This window comes from Mesoplodon bidens, assembly GCF_964165515.1.
Source record: "Mesoplodon bidens genome assembly, chromosome: X".
In the NCBI taxonomy this organism is placed as follows: Eukaryota; Metazoa; Chordata; class Mammalia; order Artiodactyla; family Ziphiidae; genus Mesoplodon; species Mesoplodon bidens.
This window is the reverse complement of record NC_138163.1, coordinates 23,461,606-23,477,271: the sequence shown is the minus strand read 5'-3', so window position 1 is coordinate 23,477,271 and position 15,666 is coordinate 23,461,606. Positions and strand designations below refer to the sequence as shown.

Genomic DNA, 15,666 nt, shown 5'->3' with positions numbered 1-15,666 from the left:
TCACAACCTTACAGCAAGAATCCATAACTAAACGTTGATCCCCATCACTTGGAGTACTACAGAAATGTCTAAAATTAAGCTCAACTTAATCAATCTCCCCAAATAACCTTTTCTTTCCTCCTAAAATGCCACCAAGCAGTTTTACATCAGTGGGTTCAAGAGGACATTAAGCCATTGTGCTCAAGATTCAAGATAAAAGGTAACTTTGATAGCACTCTATATACAGCAATTGTATTTTAGTTGGGTTTCTTTTTCCTTTTAGATTTGATGAAGGATTTCTTTTTCATATGCAAAGAATAGACTCACACCTTTCGGCATAAGTAGATGAATCCGGTATTGATGCCGATCAGTGAAGGACGAGTTGCACAGACATACGGTGAGTAACACGGGGGTAAAGACAAAGAGACAAAAGGAAACCCCCCACCTACACAGCCATGCTTAATGTGGCAGAGACTTCAAATGTGAGTGCTTTACACCCTCAGCCTGGCAACCTTTCACAGGTAAGCATGATGTTTGGAAGACAACATTCAATGAAACAATCACTGCGATACGGTCGCTAGAGCTTGTTGTTTCCACTCTAGAGACCTTTGCAGAAGGAAAGAAACATTACACACAAGTCACTCTTTTAGGAACAAAGCATACAAAATGGAGAATTATAATTTTAGAACATCACCTACCATGAGAGTTTTGAATGCTATGATTGCTTTCAGAATATCCTGGTGATCTGGATGCGTATCCTATGAAAGGAATACATTTAAAAACAATATTAAAGGAGAACAGATCAGTGATTGCAGGGGTTAGGGGTGGGAGGAGGGTGTGGCTGCAAAGAGATCCAAAGAAGACATTTTGAGGGATGATGGAATTGTTCTGTATCGAGATAGTAGTGGTGGTAACTCGAATCTCTACACACGTTAAAAGTCATAGACCTGTACCCCAAAAGAAGAAAGTCAGTTTTACCGTATGCTAACTTGAAGATTAAAAAATAAAACAGCATTTGAGCATTTGGAATCTCAGCACCTCTAATGATTAGGTAATGAAGAAATTAAGATGGCTGGGAACACATTATATATTTGGTAACAACATACTAGGTACAGTTATCGAGGCAAGAGTTCCCATTTGCCTTTTTGCTGTTATACCGTGGATAATAAATAATAATGTGCGGGGGGGCATCATTAGGTCATGTTGTTAGTAAATGACAAGAGGTAGGGAATTGTAGAAACAGAGTGGTGGTTAGAGAGAAATCAACCCAATCTCATTTCCTACACCTCCATTTTCTTTCAGCAGACTCAACATGGCAGACGGGAAAAAATTCCAGGTCTCATACCATGTGCTCCTTCTTAAGCAAGCTGATTATGTTTGGTCTGCAATTCCACGGTACTCACAACCCTGAAAAGTGAAAAGGTTCAAAAATGGCTTTGAGGAATCCACATCTGCATAACTGTTTATGAAGGGAAAATAGGGCTCCTTGCGGGAGATGTCCAGCTAACCTCTGGAATTCAGCTGCAGTTAAAGGAAGACAAAATCTGCTGTTCAATCAGCTTTGGGTGATAAAATACAGAGCTGAGTAGACTAAGGGTCTGACCCAAGCCAAGAGCAGCACTGCTTATGAAAAGAAAGGTTGTACTCCTTTATAAATGTATCCTTCCACAAATCAGCTGATCATTGAGAAGTTCAAGTTCTACTCTGCCATGAGCCAGCAGCCATACTCAATGATCAGAAAGCTGGATAAAGTGTCTCACCAGATGGTGAACTTGTACTCAGAGTACGTATTATCTGATGGTGGGAAATGAAAGGCAGCCAAAGGCAGGTGACCAGCATGCGGAGGAGGAGAGGAAACGGGCTCTGAGACAAGAAGGGCCAAGACAGAGGATGCAGGCAGTGGGGGCACCTGGGATTTTATTTCCTCAAATGAAGTGTCCATTTGCACTTCAGCACTGAGCAGTTCCAGAAACTGGGGCCACGCGTTTCTGGATTTTTGTGATAAACAAGGAGGGGCAAACCTCAAATGGTTCAGTAAACAGGTTTAGCTTCTGGAAAGCCATCCAGAGGTCAACACCTTCCTGGGCCCTAAGTGAAATTTCATTCCGGCAGGCCAAAGAACCTGAGAATGTGCTTTCCCTCAGAGTACACGCTTTCAATCCTTACAAACGCTGACAAGATGGGCAGCGTGCAACCTTTTTCTTTAAAGATAATCAAACCCTTTCAAACCTCAAAACCTTTCCCCAGACACAGGAAGAACAAGTAGGGTAAATGCAGCTTCACCCCTCGGGCCCTCCTCACCCATCCCCATCCCCCATGCTCCATTACACAAGAACGGCTCAAGAAGCTACCCCTGCTGATTGGCTTTTAATAAAGAGGATTTGGGCTCTTGAGGCAAAAATATTCAATCCTCAGGCCTCATTGCAAATCTGAATATTTAGAAAAGGTGAGAGCTATGCTACAGCTGTTGCAAGTAAACTGTACATTTTTAAACAAAAATGTGAGGGGGCTTTGATGGAGATGTATGGCTGCATAAACAGAGAAACTGAGAGTGGACCCATTTATTCATCTTTAAAGAAATACCAGAATCTTCCATTGTAATCCAGAGTCAGAAAGCTGAATGACCACAGTGCTCTAGGGATAAACATTCCTGTCTATAATGAAAAATGTTCTGTACATTTTCTGATGCTGTTTTGCTTTGTTTAGCTCCCACAAGAAAGCTGGCTCATGTATCAGAGCAACAGAAGATTTCTTGGTGGAAGATTTCTCTGTAGAACCACCATCTACAGATGAGAGGGCAGAAGAAAACCTAAGTCAACCAGTGAGCAGAGACTTGAGGAAGCAACAGGACCGGGGCTGGGAGAAGAGAGGGGAGGGAGAATGATCATGAATACTTAATAGTAAAGTATGGGTATCTTTCAGTTATTAGATGAATAAGTCCTGGGGATCTAATGTACAGCATGGTGACTATAGTTGATAATACTGTATTGTATACTTCAAAGTTGCTTAAAAAAAAAAGAAAAGAAAAGATCTTGAAAGTTCTCACTAAAAAAAAAAAGGTAGGTATGTGAGGTGACGGATGTGTTAATTAACGTGATTGTGGTCATGATTTTACAATGTATGTGTATATTAAATCATCACATTGTACACCTTTAAAAAATCACGTTGTACAACCTAAATATATACAATTTTTATTGGCCAATCATACCTCAATAAAGCTGGAAAAAATAAGTAAAAAAAAAAAAAAATCTGGGCTTCCCTGGTGGCGCAGTGGTTGAGAGTCCGCCTGCCGATGCAGGGGACGCGGGTTCGTGCCCCGGTCTGGGAGGATCCCACATGCCGCGGAGTGGCTGGACCCGTGAGCCATGGCCGATGAGCCTGAGCGTCCGGAGCCTGTGCCCCGCAACGGGAGAGGCCACAACAGTGAGAGGCCCGCGTACCACAAAAAAAAAAAAAAAATCTTCAGAGGGAAAAAAAAAAAAAGAATGTCCCCTTCTTATTTTGCTGCATAATGGGGAAAACTAAAAGTCCGGGAAGAGGGTAGACTGGATCAAGTAAATTTTGAAGCCCAGGTTTTTTCTGAACTGCTCAGTAAGGCTAGTTTGGAGGCGGTACTGGCTGCTTCCTCCAGAGCAGAGGCTCATCCTTTGTACAGGAGCTTAAAACAGCTCGCCTTCCCTTACCTCCATATGCCGTTCCAACTCTTGCAAGAGAGTAACATACTTTTCCAGTCGCATGAAAGGTTTGCTGAGACTTGTTGTTAAAATGAGGATACCTGGGCTAGATGCACCTTGATTTTCCATAAATCGTTCCAGATCGTCACTGGCAAAAGAACGAATATAGTTTTGTTACTGCTTAATATTCCATGTAAAGAGTTACCAACTGAACATGATTTTCCTGTATTTCACAGCATAGAAAACCAAATAAATTTTGGATCACCAGCGCAAATGCTGTCCAACGCACTTCAACTCAATTCAATCAGCATGGTGCACAGCACTGGGCTACAGCGGTGAACCAGGCACTTATGATCCCTGGCTTTATTTTCTCATCCAACAATTATTTATTGAGCATCTACTAAGTGCCAGGCTCTGTTCTCTGTTGGGAATACAGCCGTGAAGAAAACCAAAACCCCTGCCCTTAAGAAGCCTGCACCCAGAGGCATGGGGCATACAATCTATCATATGACCTCAATGTCAGGTTTGAAAAAATCTTTTCTTAGTCACTGCAAACATTCTAGTTATTGGCTGATGAGATGCCAAGGGGGGTAACTCACCAAGTGCTCCCTATCACCGGGTGCTCCCTATCACTGGGACACCCACTTGTAATGTGCCAGAATCAAGTCCTAAATTCAGATAGCAGCATGTTTGCATGACTAATCACTTAGCCTAGGATCTGAAAACAGTGCAGCAGTCTACCCAAATAACTCGGCTTTAAAAAAAAAATAAAAGACTGTAGGGAATTCCCTGGCGGTCCAGTGGCTGGGACTCTGCACTCTCACTGCCGTGGGCCCCGGTTCAATCCCTGGTAGGGGAACTAAGATCTCACAAGCCACGCGGTGTGGCCAAAAAAAAAAAAAAAAAGACTGTATTAATATCTTAGGAACCATGTTGTGCAAATGTCTAAGTCTAAGCCTGGGTTTTCTCTGCCCTTCAGCACCCTCTTGGACTGTCTCCTTTCCACCAATAGGATACTGAGTCCTGGGGCTGCAAGATCATTTTAGTTTATACTTCTGCAACATAGAATTAAAGAAGGAAACCTGCCTTATCTCTTGACCCCTCTCCCTCCTTGCTCACCCATGCATATCTAATCCGTCACAAGCCTTCTTGTGCCTGTTTATTCCTTTCCATTCCCACTGCCACTGACTCAGCTCAGGCCTTCATCTCTCCGGTCTGGTTCACTGCAATAGTCCAATGGACCCCACAGCTTCCAGGCTTTCTGGCTTGTGAAGCACCCTGCAAACCACCACTTAACTCCTGTTGCTTTCCTACTCAGGAACCTCCAATTGCCTGCAAGATCAAGTCTTAACTTTTTGGATTCCCACTGGCCCCACCAATCTTCTCATCCCTCTCCAAGAGGAACCCTCTACTACCAAATGACCTACTTATTCTCCTAGAACACATCTTCGACAGCGGTTCCCAACTGTGGCATGTTGCAAAAAGTTGTGCTGTGTTCAAAGAAACTTGCTATCAGTGATAACCTACTAGGGGGTTTGGGGGTGTGGTGGGTTGCAGGTTACCCCTATTATAGATACTCTCCCTCTGCTTGGCTTTTGCGAGCAGGAGAGAAAAAGACATCATTTCAGCTGTTACACAGCAACCTTGAGTCACGCAGAATCACAGGGATGTCACAGAAGCTAGATCTCATCTGAGTGGTCACATCTAACCATCAAGGCTACCTGTTTTATCAGTTTTTGCAGTCTTGCTCCAGAAGCAGCCAAGGGGAGGGAAGTGCCCTGGACTTGAAATCATAAAACAGATTCAGTGACCCTGATCAGTTACCAACCTCAGCTGACTCATTTGTAAAGCAGAGATAAAACCTACTTCCTACTAAAATCATGAACCTTAAATATTGGGGTTTATAAGACTAAAATCTTTCATGCTAAGATCTCTGCATGCATTTGTTCTGGTTTAATATTCACAACAACATTTCAACACAGGTGTTATCTTCATTTTACAGATGAGAAACATGAGACTCAGAAAGGGTGAGTGAAAGCAAGTAAATAGCTAAGTTAAGGTTCATACCCAAGTCTGTTGGAAATCACTACTGTCTGATGCTTGATGTGGAACACAGCAGTGGCATGGACCATCTCTGAGGTCTAAACCATGAAAAAAAGGAGGGTGGGAGCTGAGTTCACTTGAATAATGCAGGGAGAACTTCTAGAAGAAATAGTGTTTTGGACCTAGAGATTATCATACTAAGTGAAGTAAGTCAGACAGAGAAAGACAAATATCATATGATATCGCTTATATGTGGAATCTGAAGTATGATAGAAATGAACTTATTTACAAAACAGAAACAGATTCACAGACATAGAAAACAAACTTATGGTTACCAAAGGTTAAAGGGGGTGGGGAAGGGATAAATTAAGAGTTTGGGATTAACAGATACACACTACTATATATAAAATAGATAAACAACAAGGTCCTACTATATAGCACAGGGAACTCTATTCAATATCCTGTAATAAATCATAATGGAAAAGAATATGAAAAAGAATATATATCTATATGTATAACTGAATTACTTTGCTGTATACCTGAAACTAACACAACATTGTAAATCAAGTAGATCTCAACAAAAATTTTTAAAAAAGAAATAGTGCTTAATGCAAGCAACTAGGGAAACAGGTTAACCTGCCTGTGGGTCAGATTTGGCTTAGACTAAAAAATGATCATCACATATAAAATATAATTAGGAAAATAACTCGAAGTTGGAGAGTGCATTTGAGTATGTAATTTTGAGAAAATCAATTTTCTAATTTCTTTTCAATTTGGTAAACAAGCCTTATTTTTTCCTTTCCATGAGTAAATAACTACCTGCATCCTCAACGTTCTACTCTAATTGATACAAGGGTTACAACAATTAAAAGCAAATGCTAATGTGTACTTTATTACTTTCCATGCATCATTCTAACTTCTAGGCTTGTTAAATATTACAAAAGAATTTAAATTTTTTTTTCAGTATAACGTGAGATCACTATCTCAGAATAAAACACTGGCTATTAGGGAAAAAGTAACATTAGACTAGTGCAACAAAAGAACAAAACTGCCTTATAAAGCCACTGCCCATCATGATAAATAGATCCTCAAAGACACATTTTACTTAGCCAAATAAATTTAATGCACAAATTAATATCATACACAAATATAACATGCAAATATATATCTGTATACCAAAACACAATGTCTTTCAAATGCAGCTTTTACGTTTTATACAGCCTGTTTGAAGTGCTTTTCAAGTTTAACATGTTCTGTATATGTGATGTGACACAATAGAAGCAGTTTTCAATGTATGAATGTTGTTTGAAACTCAACATACCCTTATAGAATGCACGGTGGATGGGGCTCTGGTATATTTCTAGGTTGGGCTGGAAAACTGAAGAAAAGTGTCATACATTATAATAACACTACAGGGCTTAACCATCTCATATAACAGTGTTTCTGTAGAATCTTTGCATAGATTTACACTTTGAACGATGGTGACTCTAACTAGAGCAGCTAGAAAAGGACCAGATTTTCCCCCCTTTTCGCCTCACTCTCTCGCCACCAGCCTTTCATGGGAATCACCGTGGTCTGTAAAGCGGAGGTGAGGCACGAGGAGCTGGGAGGCTGGGCGTGGCCAGTGGAAAATCCCCGGGATGCCGCTCACACTGGGTTGGGTGGATCTCACTTAGCCCTTTTTTCACTGATCCAGTCCCAGAGACTAGGCTGCCTGCTTCTTCCCCACCACTTTTTTGTTTGTGGTCAGTCTCACTTGCTCCCTTCCCTGGTTCCTCAAAGACAGAACAGAATCTAGTCTCAGAATTTTTCCTATGTGCTTCGTCCCGGAAGCAAGTACGCAGCTCTGAGTTTTTCTCAAAGTCTTCATTGCTGACAACAGTGGTAAACAGAGAGTTTATAAAACTAACAAGAGGAAAAGAATACGTGGTGTTTGTGGTAGTCGCCGCAATAGAGCCGGAAGTGAGGTCCAGATCTGCCTCGGCGCTAACTCTCTCCCCCTCTCCCCCCTCTGTCTTTCCACGCCGCCGGGTTCCTCTCCCTTGTGAAAAGGATGGATGCCACAACGAAGCACGGGAGAGAAGTGGGTATTTTTGTAAGGGTGAAGTTACTCCCAGGAAGAAATAAGAGCCACAATAGCGAGCCAGAAGGGGAGAGAGAGGGGAAATCCCAAAAGACCTCGCCCAGGGCCGAGCAAAAGACTGGGGCACTCATTCAAATATATGTAAATATGGGGAACAAACATATCAAGATTGGGGTCTGCTTGTATCTCCGAATTCAGATAATGCATCACTGCACTTTTCACAAGGCACCAACACACAGTCATACAATTTTCAGGCTGCGTCTGGTCTCATTGTCAATCGTCACAAGCATTTCTAGTATGATACTGCTACCTGCCGGCCGAAGTGAAGAAGTTCACCTAACTGGCTTGCTCTGACTCAGAAATTTTCCCGCTTCTAAGCACCTATACAGCTTTAGCAGAAATCCACCAATGTCCCTATTTCAGCTGAAGCCTTCATATAAAACAGGATTTTAATCTGAATTTTCTGAGAATTTCACTCAACTATGCTTTGCCTCTAGTATGTCAGCATAAATTACGACAAGATGCCTAGAAAATAGCTTAGATTATATTAGAAGCACCTCTGAGGATAACCCCAAGTATTTTAATTTAATTTTCATTCCTTACATGTAAATAAACCACTAAGATAACAATTCAGTTCTATGGGACTCCAGTGAGTCTTCCATCATTTCAAGGGATATTATAAAATTCTCCAAAAAAATCAATAATCATATATAAAATAGATAAACAACAAGGACCTACTGTATAGCACAGGGAACTATATTCAATATCTTGTAATAACTTATAATGGAAAAGAATCTGGAAAAGAATATATATCTATATCTATACATAGATATATGTACACTGAATTACTTTGCTGTACACCTGAAACATTGTAAATAACTATACTTCAATTTTTAAAAATCACTAACCAAAATCAAGCAAACAGGGTTATAATTTCCCCCCAAAGTTGAGAATCTTTCAATTAACTGTGCAACAGACTTTAAATCATAATGTTTGAAAGAATCTCTACTGTTATTTATATTTTAAACTCCTAACATGGGTAAATGCAGAGTCAGTAGTATTTTAGTACACAGAATTACAACAGAAAATTCTCTAAACACTACAAAAGTCTGCCATCTGAGGTACACCGTTTCTTTCTGGTATTTATCCAGAATTGCTGTTCTCAGATCAGAAGAAAAAGAATACGTGCTCATATAAATGGCAAGCTAACATGATGGGATCTCTTTTCATTGGCATTAAGAAATTTACCCTTATCCGCACAGGATGTTTACGTAGCCATCACAGGAAAAATGCCTCTGAACCATATTTTTATTTACTGAAGATAAGTAGTGAAGTATGAAAACATTCCTGGAAATAATAAAAACAAATTCAGGACTGAGGCTCCCTCAGGGGAGGGAGGGAGGAGCAGGAAATATTGGAAAGTATACACAGGACTCCAATTGCAGCTACAATTCGATTCTTAAGCTGAATGGTGGGTACGTGGGTGTACTTTATCTTATCTCTGTTCTTTGTATGCTTGAAATATTGCATAATTGTTTTTCTAAAAAAACAACAAGAAGCTGGTAGAAGACGAATAAAGCAGACATGGGAGGTGGCAGCAAGTACCTTGTGCTATATGCCGGGTACTTGGTATACATTATTTCATTGAATCCTCACACCAACCCTGCAGGGTAGGTGATTTTATCCTCATTTTACAAGTGAGGAAACTAAGGTTTAAAGATTAAGTGAATCACCCTGGGTAACACAGCTTCTAAGTGGCAGAACTGTAAACTGAGACAATATAAAAGTGGGAAAAAGTTTTTAGGCTGACATCAAGGAGTGGCCTGAAGGGGATGGTGGCATGAGATGTTACATGGACCCATCCCCCAGGGAAACAAGCCGAGCTAGTGGAACCCATAAAAACAACCATTTAAAGTCTCTAGAAAGTGTTCCAATGACATCTGGTAAATGAAGAAAACATTTATTCAAGAAAATATTCTAAAACTCAGTAAGAACAGGGAGAGCTTGGTATTTGAGCCATGACCTGCTCTCTCCCTCTCTCCCTCCTCCCTCCTCCTGGCTCAGTTTGCCAGAAGCCACTCCAGGCAAGTGTGGACAAGAAGAGAGGGCTCCCTCTGCCCTCAACTCCCAACCCAAGGACACAATATCTCACTAGCATATCTCAACTGCTTCAGCTCTAAGTTGAAGACATTGAATGCCTAGTGAGTGTGGCTGAGAGGTTGGACAGAGAGGGAGGACGCAGGCTGAAAATACTGGCACCAAATTACCCTCACCCCAGCTTGCTTGCAGGGTAGAGGTTCTGTGCTGGGAAAGGTAAAAAGAGAAGACCAGAGGCTACTGCCCTGCCCAGCACCCAGAGTAGTGGCTCAAAGATTTTGCCCAGGAGAGAGGCAGACAGACTATAGGAACAGTGAGCTTTCCTCAAAGGAATTGGTTCTAGTTGAAAAACAGTGTGGGGAAATTCAAGCCTAAGGTCTCTTGCGAAGGCAATGAAGATTTTGGTGGTAAGCAAATGAGAGAAGGCTGGTCCTCTTACTTAAGAACAACAAGCTCGGGCTTCCCTGGTGGCGCAGTGGTTGAGAGTCCGCCTGCCAATGCAGAGGACGTGGGTTCGTGCCCCGGCCCGGGAAAATCCCACATGCCGCGGAGCGGCTGGGCCCGTGAGCCACGGCCGCGGAGCCTGCGCGTCCAGAGCCTGTGCTCCGCAACGGGAGAGGCCACAACAGTGAGAGGCCCGCGTACAGCAAAAAAAAAAAAAAAAAAAAAAAAAAAGAACAACAAGCTACACAAGAGGCCAGCTAGGTCAGTAGAGAGAACGAGCAAATTTCAAAGACTGGTCTCAAAAAACTACCCCTAGAATAAAGAGCCCAGAAATAAACCCACAGGCCCACGGCCAATTAATCTTCGACAAAGGAGGCAAGAATATACAATGGAGAAAAGACAGTCTCTTCCATAAGTGGTGTTGGGAAAGCTGGACAGCCGCATGTAAATCAATGAAGTCAGAACACTCCCTCACACCCTACAGAAAAATATACTCAAAATGGCTTAAAGACTTAAATGTAAGACAGGACATCATAAAACTCCTAGAAGAGAACATAGGCAAAACATTCTCTGACATAAATTGTACTAATGTTTCCTTAGGTCAGTCTCCCGAGGCAATAGAAATAAAAGAAAAAATAAACAAATGGGACCTAATCAAACTTTAACCTTTTGCACAGCAAAGGAAACCATCAACAAAATGAAAAGACAACCTACAGACTGGGAGAAAATATTTGCAAACAATGTGACTGACGAGCGCTTAATTTCCAAAACTCATACAACTCAATATCAAAAAAACAAACAACCCAATCCAAAAATGGGCAGAAGACTTAAGTAGACACTTCTCCGAAGAAGACATACAGATGGCCAACAGGCACATGGAAAGATGCTCAACATCACTAATTATTAGAGAAATGCAAATCAAAACTACAATGAGGTATCACCTTACACAAACAGTAAATAAGAATGTTAATATAACAAATGCTATAAATATATCCTCATTCTCCTTTCTTCTCTCAGTTTCATTAATAGAAAATTATATTAATAATAACAATGGCGGGCTTCCCCCGTGGTGCAGTGGTTGTGAATCAGCCTGCCAATGCAGGGGACATGGGTTTGAGCCCTGGTCCAGGAGGATCCCACATGCCGTGGAGCAACTAAGCCCATGTGCCACAACTACTGAGCCCGCGAGCCACAACTAATGAAGCCCGTGCGCCTAGAGCCTGTGCTCCGCGGCAAGAGAAGCCACTTCAATGAGAAGCCTGCACACCACAACAGAGTAGCCCCTGCTCTCAGCAACTAGAGAAAACCCACGTGCAGCAGCAAAGACCCAATGCAGCCAAAAATTAAATAAATGAATAAATAAATAAATTTAAAATAACAATAATAATAATGATGGCAATGTATTATTGGGTTCATAACATATAGACATAACATGTATAACAACAGTAGCACAAAAAGGGAAGTGGAAATAGAGGTATACTAGGAGTAACATTTTTATATCTCACTAGAGTTACGTTACTGTAAACATGAAGCAGATTCAGACAAGTTAAGATATATATATGGAAAGCCTCAAAGCAAACACTAAAAAAATAATTCATGGGGGTGGGAGCAGGGATTGACTGCAATGGGCATAAGGGATCTTCTGTGACAGAAATGTTCTTAAATTGGATTGTGGTGATAGTTGCACAACTCTATACATTTACTAAATGTAAGTTAAACAAATTGGTTAAAAAAGTAAAATAGGGCTTCCCTGGTGGTGCAGTGGTTGAGCGTCCACCTGTTGATGCAGGGGACATGGGTTCGTGCCCCGGTCCAGAAAGATCCCACATGCCGCAGAGCAACTAAGCCTGTGTGCCGCAACTACTGGACCCACGTGCCACAACTACTGATGCCCGCATGCCTAGAGCCTGTGCTCTGCAACAAGAGAAGCCACCGCAATGAGAAGCCCATGCACCACAATGAAGAGTAGCCTCCACTTGCCACAACTAGAGAAAGCAATGAAGACCCAATGCAGCCAAAAATAAATGAATTAATTTAAAAACCAAAATACAAACAAACAAAGAAACCTCCCAACAAAGAAAAGCCCAGGACCAGATGGCTTCACTGGTGAATTCTATAAAACATTTAAAAATGAATGAACACTGGGGACTTCCCTGGTGGTCCAGTGGTTAAAACTCCACGCTTACACCGCAGGGGGGTGGGTTTGATCCCTGGTCGGGGAACTAAGATCCCACATGCCCCGTGGCACAGCCAAAAAATAAATAAATAAATAAATTTTAAAAAAATGAATTAGGGCTTCCCTGGTGGCGCAGTGGTTGAGAGTCCGCCTGCCGATGCAGGGGACATGGGTTCGTGCCCTGGTCCGGGAAGATCCCACATGCCACGGAGCGGCTGGGCCCGTGAGCCATGGTCACTGGGCCTGCATGTCTGGAGCCTGTGCTCCGCAACGGGAGAGGCCACAACAGTGAGAGGCCTGCGTACCACAAAAAAAAAAAAAAAAAAAAAAAAAGAATTAACACCAATCCTCCTCAAACTCTTCCAAAATAATTAAAGAGATAGAAACACTTTCAAACACATTTTATGAGACCAGCATTACCCTGATACAAGAGCCAGAGAAAGACACCACAAGAAAAGAAAACTATAGGCCAATATCCTGATGAATATAGATGCCAAAGTCCTCAACAAAATACTAGCAACCCAAATGTAATAGCACACTAAAGGCATCATACACCATGACCAGTAAGAAATATACCTAGGATGCAAGGATGATTTGACATACAAAAATCAATCAATGTGATACATCACACTCGAAGGGCAAAAGATAAAAATCATATGATCATCTCATTAGATGCAGAAAAAGCATTTGACAAAAATCCAACATCCTTTCATGATAAAAACAAAAATGCTCAACTAATTAAGAATAGAAGGAAATTGCCTCAACATAAGAAGGCAATATATGAAAAGCACACAGCTAACATCATACTCAATGGTGAAAAACAGAGCTTTTTCCTCTAAGATCAGGAACAAGGCACAGATACCCACTTTGGTCACTTCTATTCAACACAGTACTGGATGTCCTAGCCGGATAGGAAAGAAAGAAAAATAAAAGGCATCCAAACGGGAAAGGAAGAAGTAAAATGATCTCTGTTCACAGATGAAATGATTTTATATGTAGAAAACCCTAAAGACTCCACAAAAAACTGGTAAAACTAATAAATGAATTCAGTAAAGTTGCAGGATTCAAAATTAACATACAGAAATCAGTTGCATTTCTATACATTAACAATGAACTATCCAAAAAAAATACAGAAAGAAAGAAAGAAAGAAGGAAGGAAAGAAATCTCATTTATTGATACAATAGCATCCAAAGAATAAAATACTTAGGACTAAACTTAACCAAGGAGACCGAAGACTTGTACACTGAAAATTACAAAACATTAATGAAAAAAATTAAAGAAGGAACAAATAAGTGTAAAGACATCCCATGTTCACAGATCAGAAGAGTTTATACTGTTAAAAATGTCCAGACGCTTGAGGATATGGGGAGGGGGAAGGGTAAGCTGTGACAAAGCGAAAGAGAGGCATGGACATATATACACTACCAAACGTAAGGTAGATAGCTAGTGGGAAGCAGCCGCATAGCACAGGGAGATCAGCTCGGTGCTTTGTGACCGCCTGGAGGGGTGGGATAGGGAGGGTGGGAGGGAGGGAGACGCAAGAGGGAAGGGATGGGGGAACAGATGTATATGTATGACTGATTCACTTTGTTATAAAGCAGAAACTAATAAAAAAAATCATTAAAAAAAACTAAATACATACACAGATAAATAAATGCATGTAACCGGTGAAATCTGAAAAAAAAAAATGTCCAGACGTTTAAAGTGATCTACAGATTCAATGCAATCCCTATAAATCCTCAATGACATTTATTTTTTTACAGAAACAGAAAAAAACAATCCCAGAATTCATATGGAACCAAAATGAACCCCAAATAACAAAGTTGGAGGTTTCACATTTCCTTATTCCAAAACATATTACAAATCTACAGTAATTAAAACAGTATGGTTGGCACAAAGAAAGACACTAGATCAATGGAACAAATTAGAAAGCCTAGAAATAAATCTGTGTATATATGTTTAAATGATCTTTGACAAGGGTGCCAAGAATATATAATGAGAAAAAAACAGTCTTCGACAAATGGTACTGGGAAAACTGAATATGCACATGCAAGAAAAAAAAAAGAAAACTGGAACCTTACCTCACACCACACACAAAAATCAACTCAAAATGGATTCAAGACTTAAACATAAAACTTGAAGTTCTAAATTCCTGGAAGTAAACAGGAGAAATGCTTCCCAACATTGGTCTTGGCAATGATTTCTTGAATATGATACCAAGAGCACAGTTAACAAAACAAAAAATAGGCAAGTGGAATTACATCAAACTAAAAGGATTTTTCACAGCAAAACAAACAATCATAAGAGTGAAAAGGCAACCTATGGAAAAGGGAAAAATATTTACAAATCATCTATTTGATAAGGGTCTAATCTCCAAAACAATAAGGAATTCCTGCAACTCAATAGTAAAGATACTAATAACCTAACTTAGAAGTGGGCAAAGTAACAAACACATGAAAGAATGCTCAACATCATTAATCATTAGAGAAATGCAAATCAAAACTACAATGAGATATCACCTCACACCAGTCAGAATGGCCATCATCAAAAAATCTAGAAACAATAAATGCTGGAGAGGGTGTGGAGAAAAGGGAACCCTCTTGCACTGTTGGTGGGAATGTTAACTGATACAGCCACTATGGAGAAGAGTATGGAGGTTCCTTAAAAAACTAAAAATAGAACTACCATACGACCCAGCAATCCCACTACTGGGCATATACCCCAAGAAAACCATAATTCAGAAAGAGTCATGTACCACAATGTTCATTGCAGCTCTATTTACAATAGCCAGGACATGGAAGCAACCTAAGTGTCCAATGACAGATGAATGGATAAAGAAGATGTGGCACATATATACAATGGAATATTACTCAGCCATAAAGAGAAACAAAATTGAGTTATTTGTAGTGAGGTGGATGGACCTAGAGACTGTCATACAGAGTGAAGTAAGTCAGAAAGAGAAAAACAAATACCATATGCTAACACATATATATGGAATCTAAAAAAAGAAAAAAAATGGTCATGAAGAACCTAGGGGCAGGGCGGCAATAAAGATGCAGACCTACCAGAGAATGGACTTGAGGACATGGGGAGGGGGAAGGGTAAGCTGGGACAAAGTGAGAGTGTGGCATGTGCATATGTACACTACCGAATGTAAAACTGATAGCTA

At 40.8% G+C, this 15,666-nt stretch overlaps 1 protein-coding gene across 9 annotated transcripts in view; it reads right to left on the bottom strand.

Moving 5' to 3' along the window:
* The window catches only part of ARHGEF6 (Rac/Cdc42 guanine nucleotide exchange factor 6), a 116,949-nt gene that overhangs the window by 19,452 nt on the left and 81,831 nt on the right, over positions 1-15,666 (bottom strand). For all 9 annotated transcript variants that reach the window (XM_081222767.1, XM_081222769.1, XM_081222768.1 and 6 more), the window contains 2 exons: positions 3,663-3,801; positions 678-737 (listed from right to left, as the gene is read on the bottom strand). In XM_081222767.1, the coding sequence (XP_081078893.1) occupies positions 678-737; positions 3,663-3,801 (199 nt within the window). The remainder of the gene's footprint in view (positions 1-677; positions 738-3,662; positions 3,802-15,666) is intronic.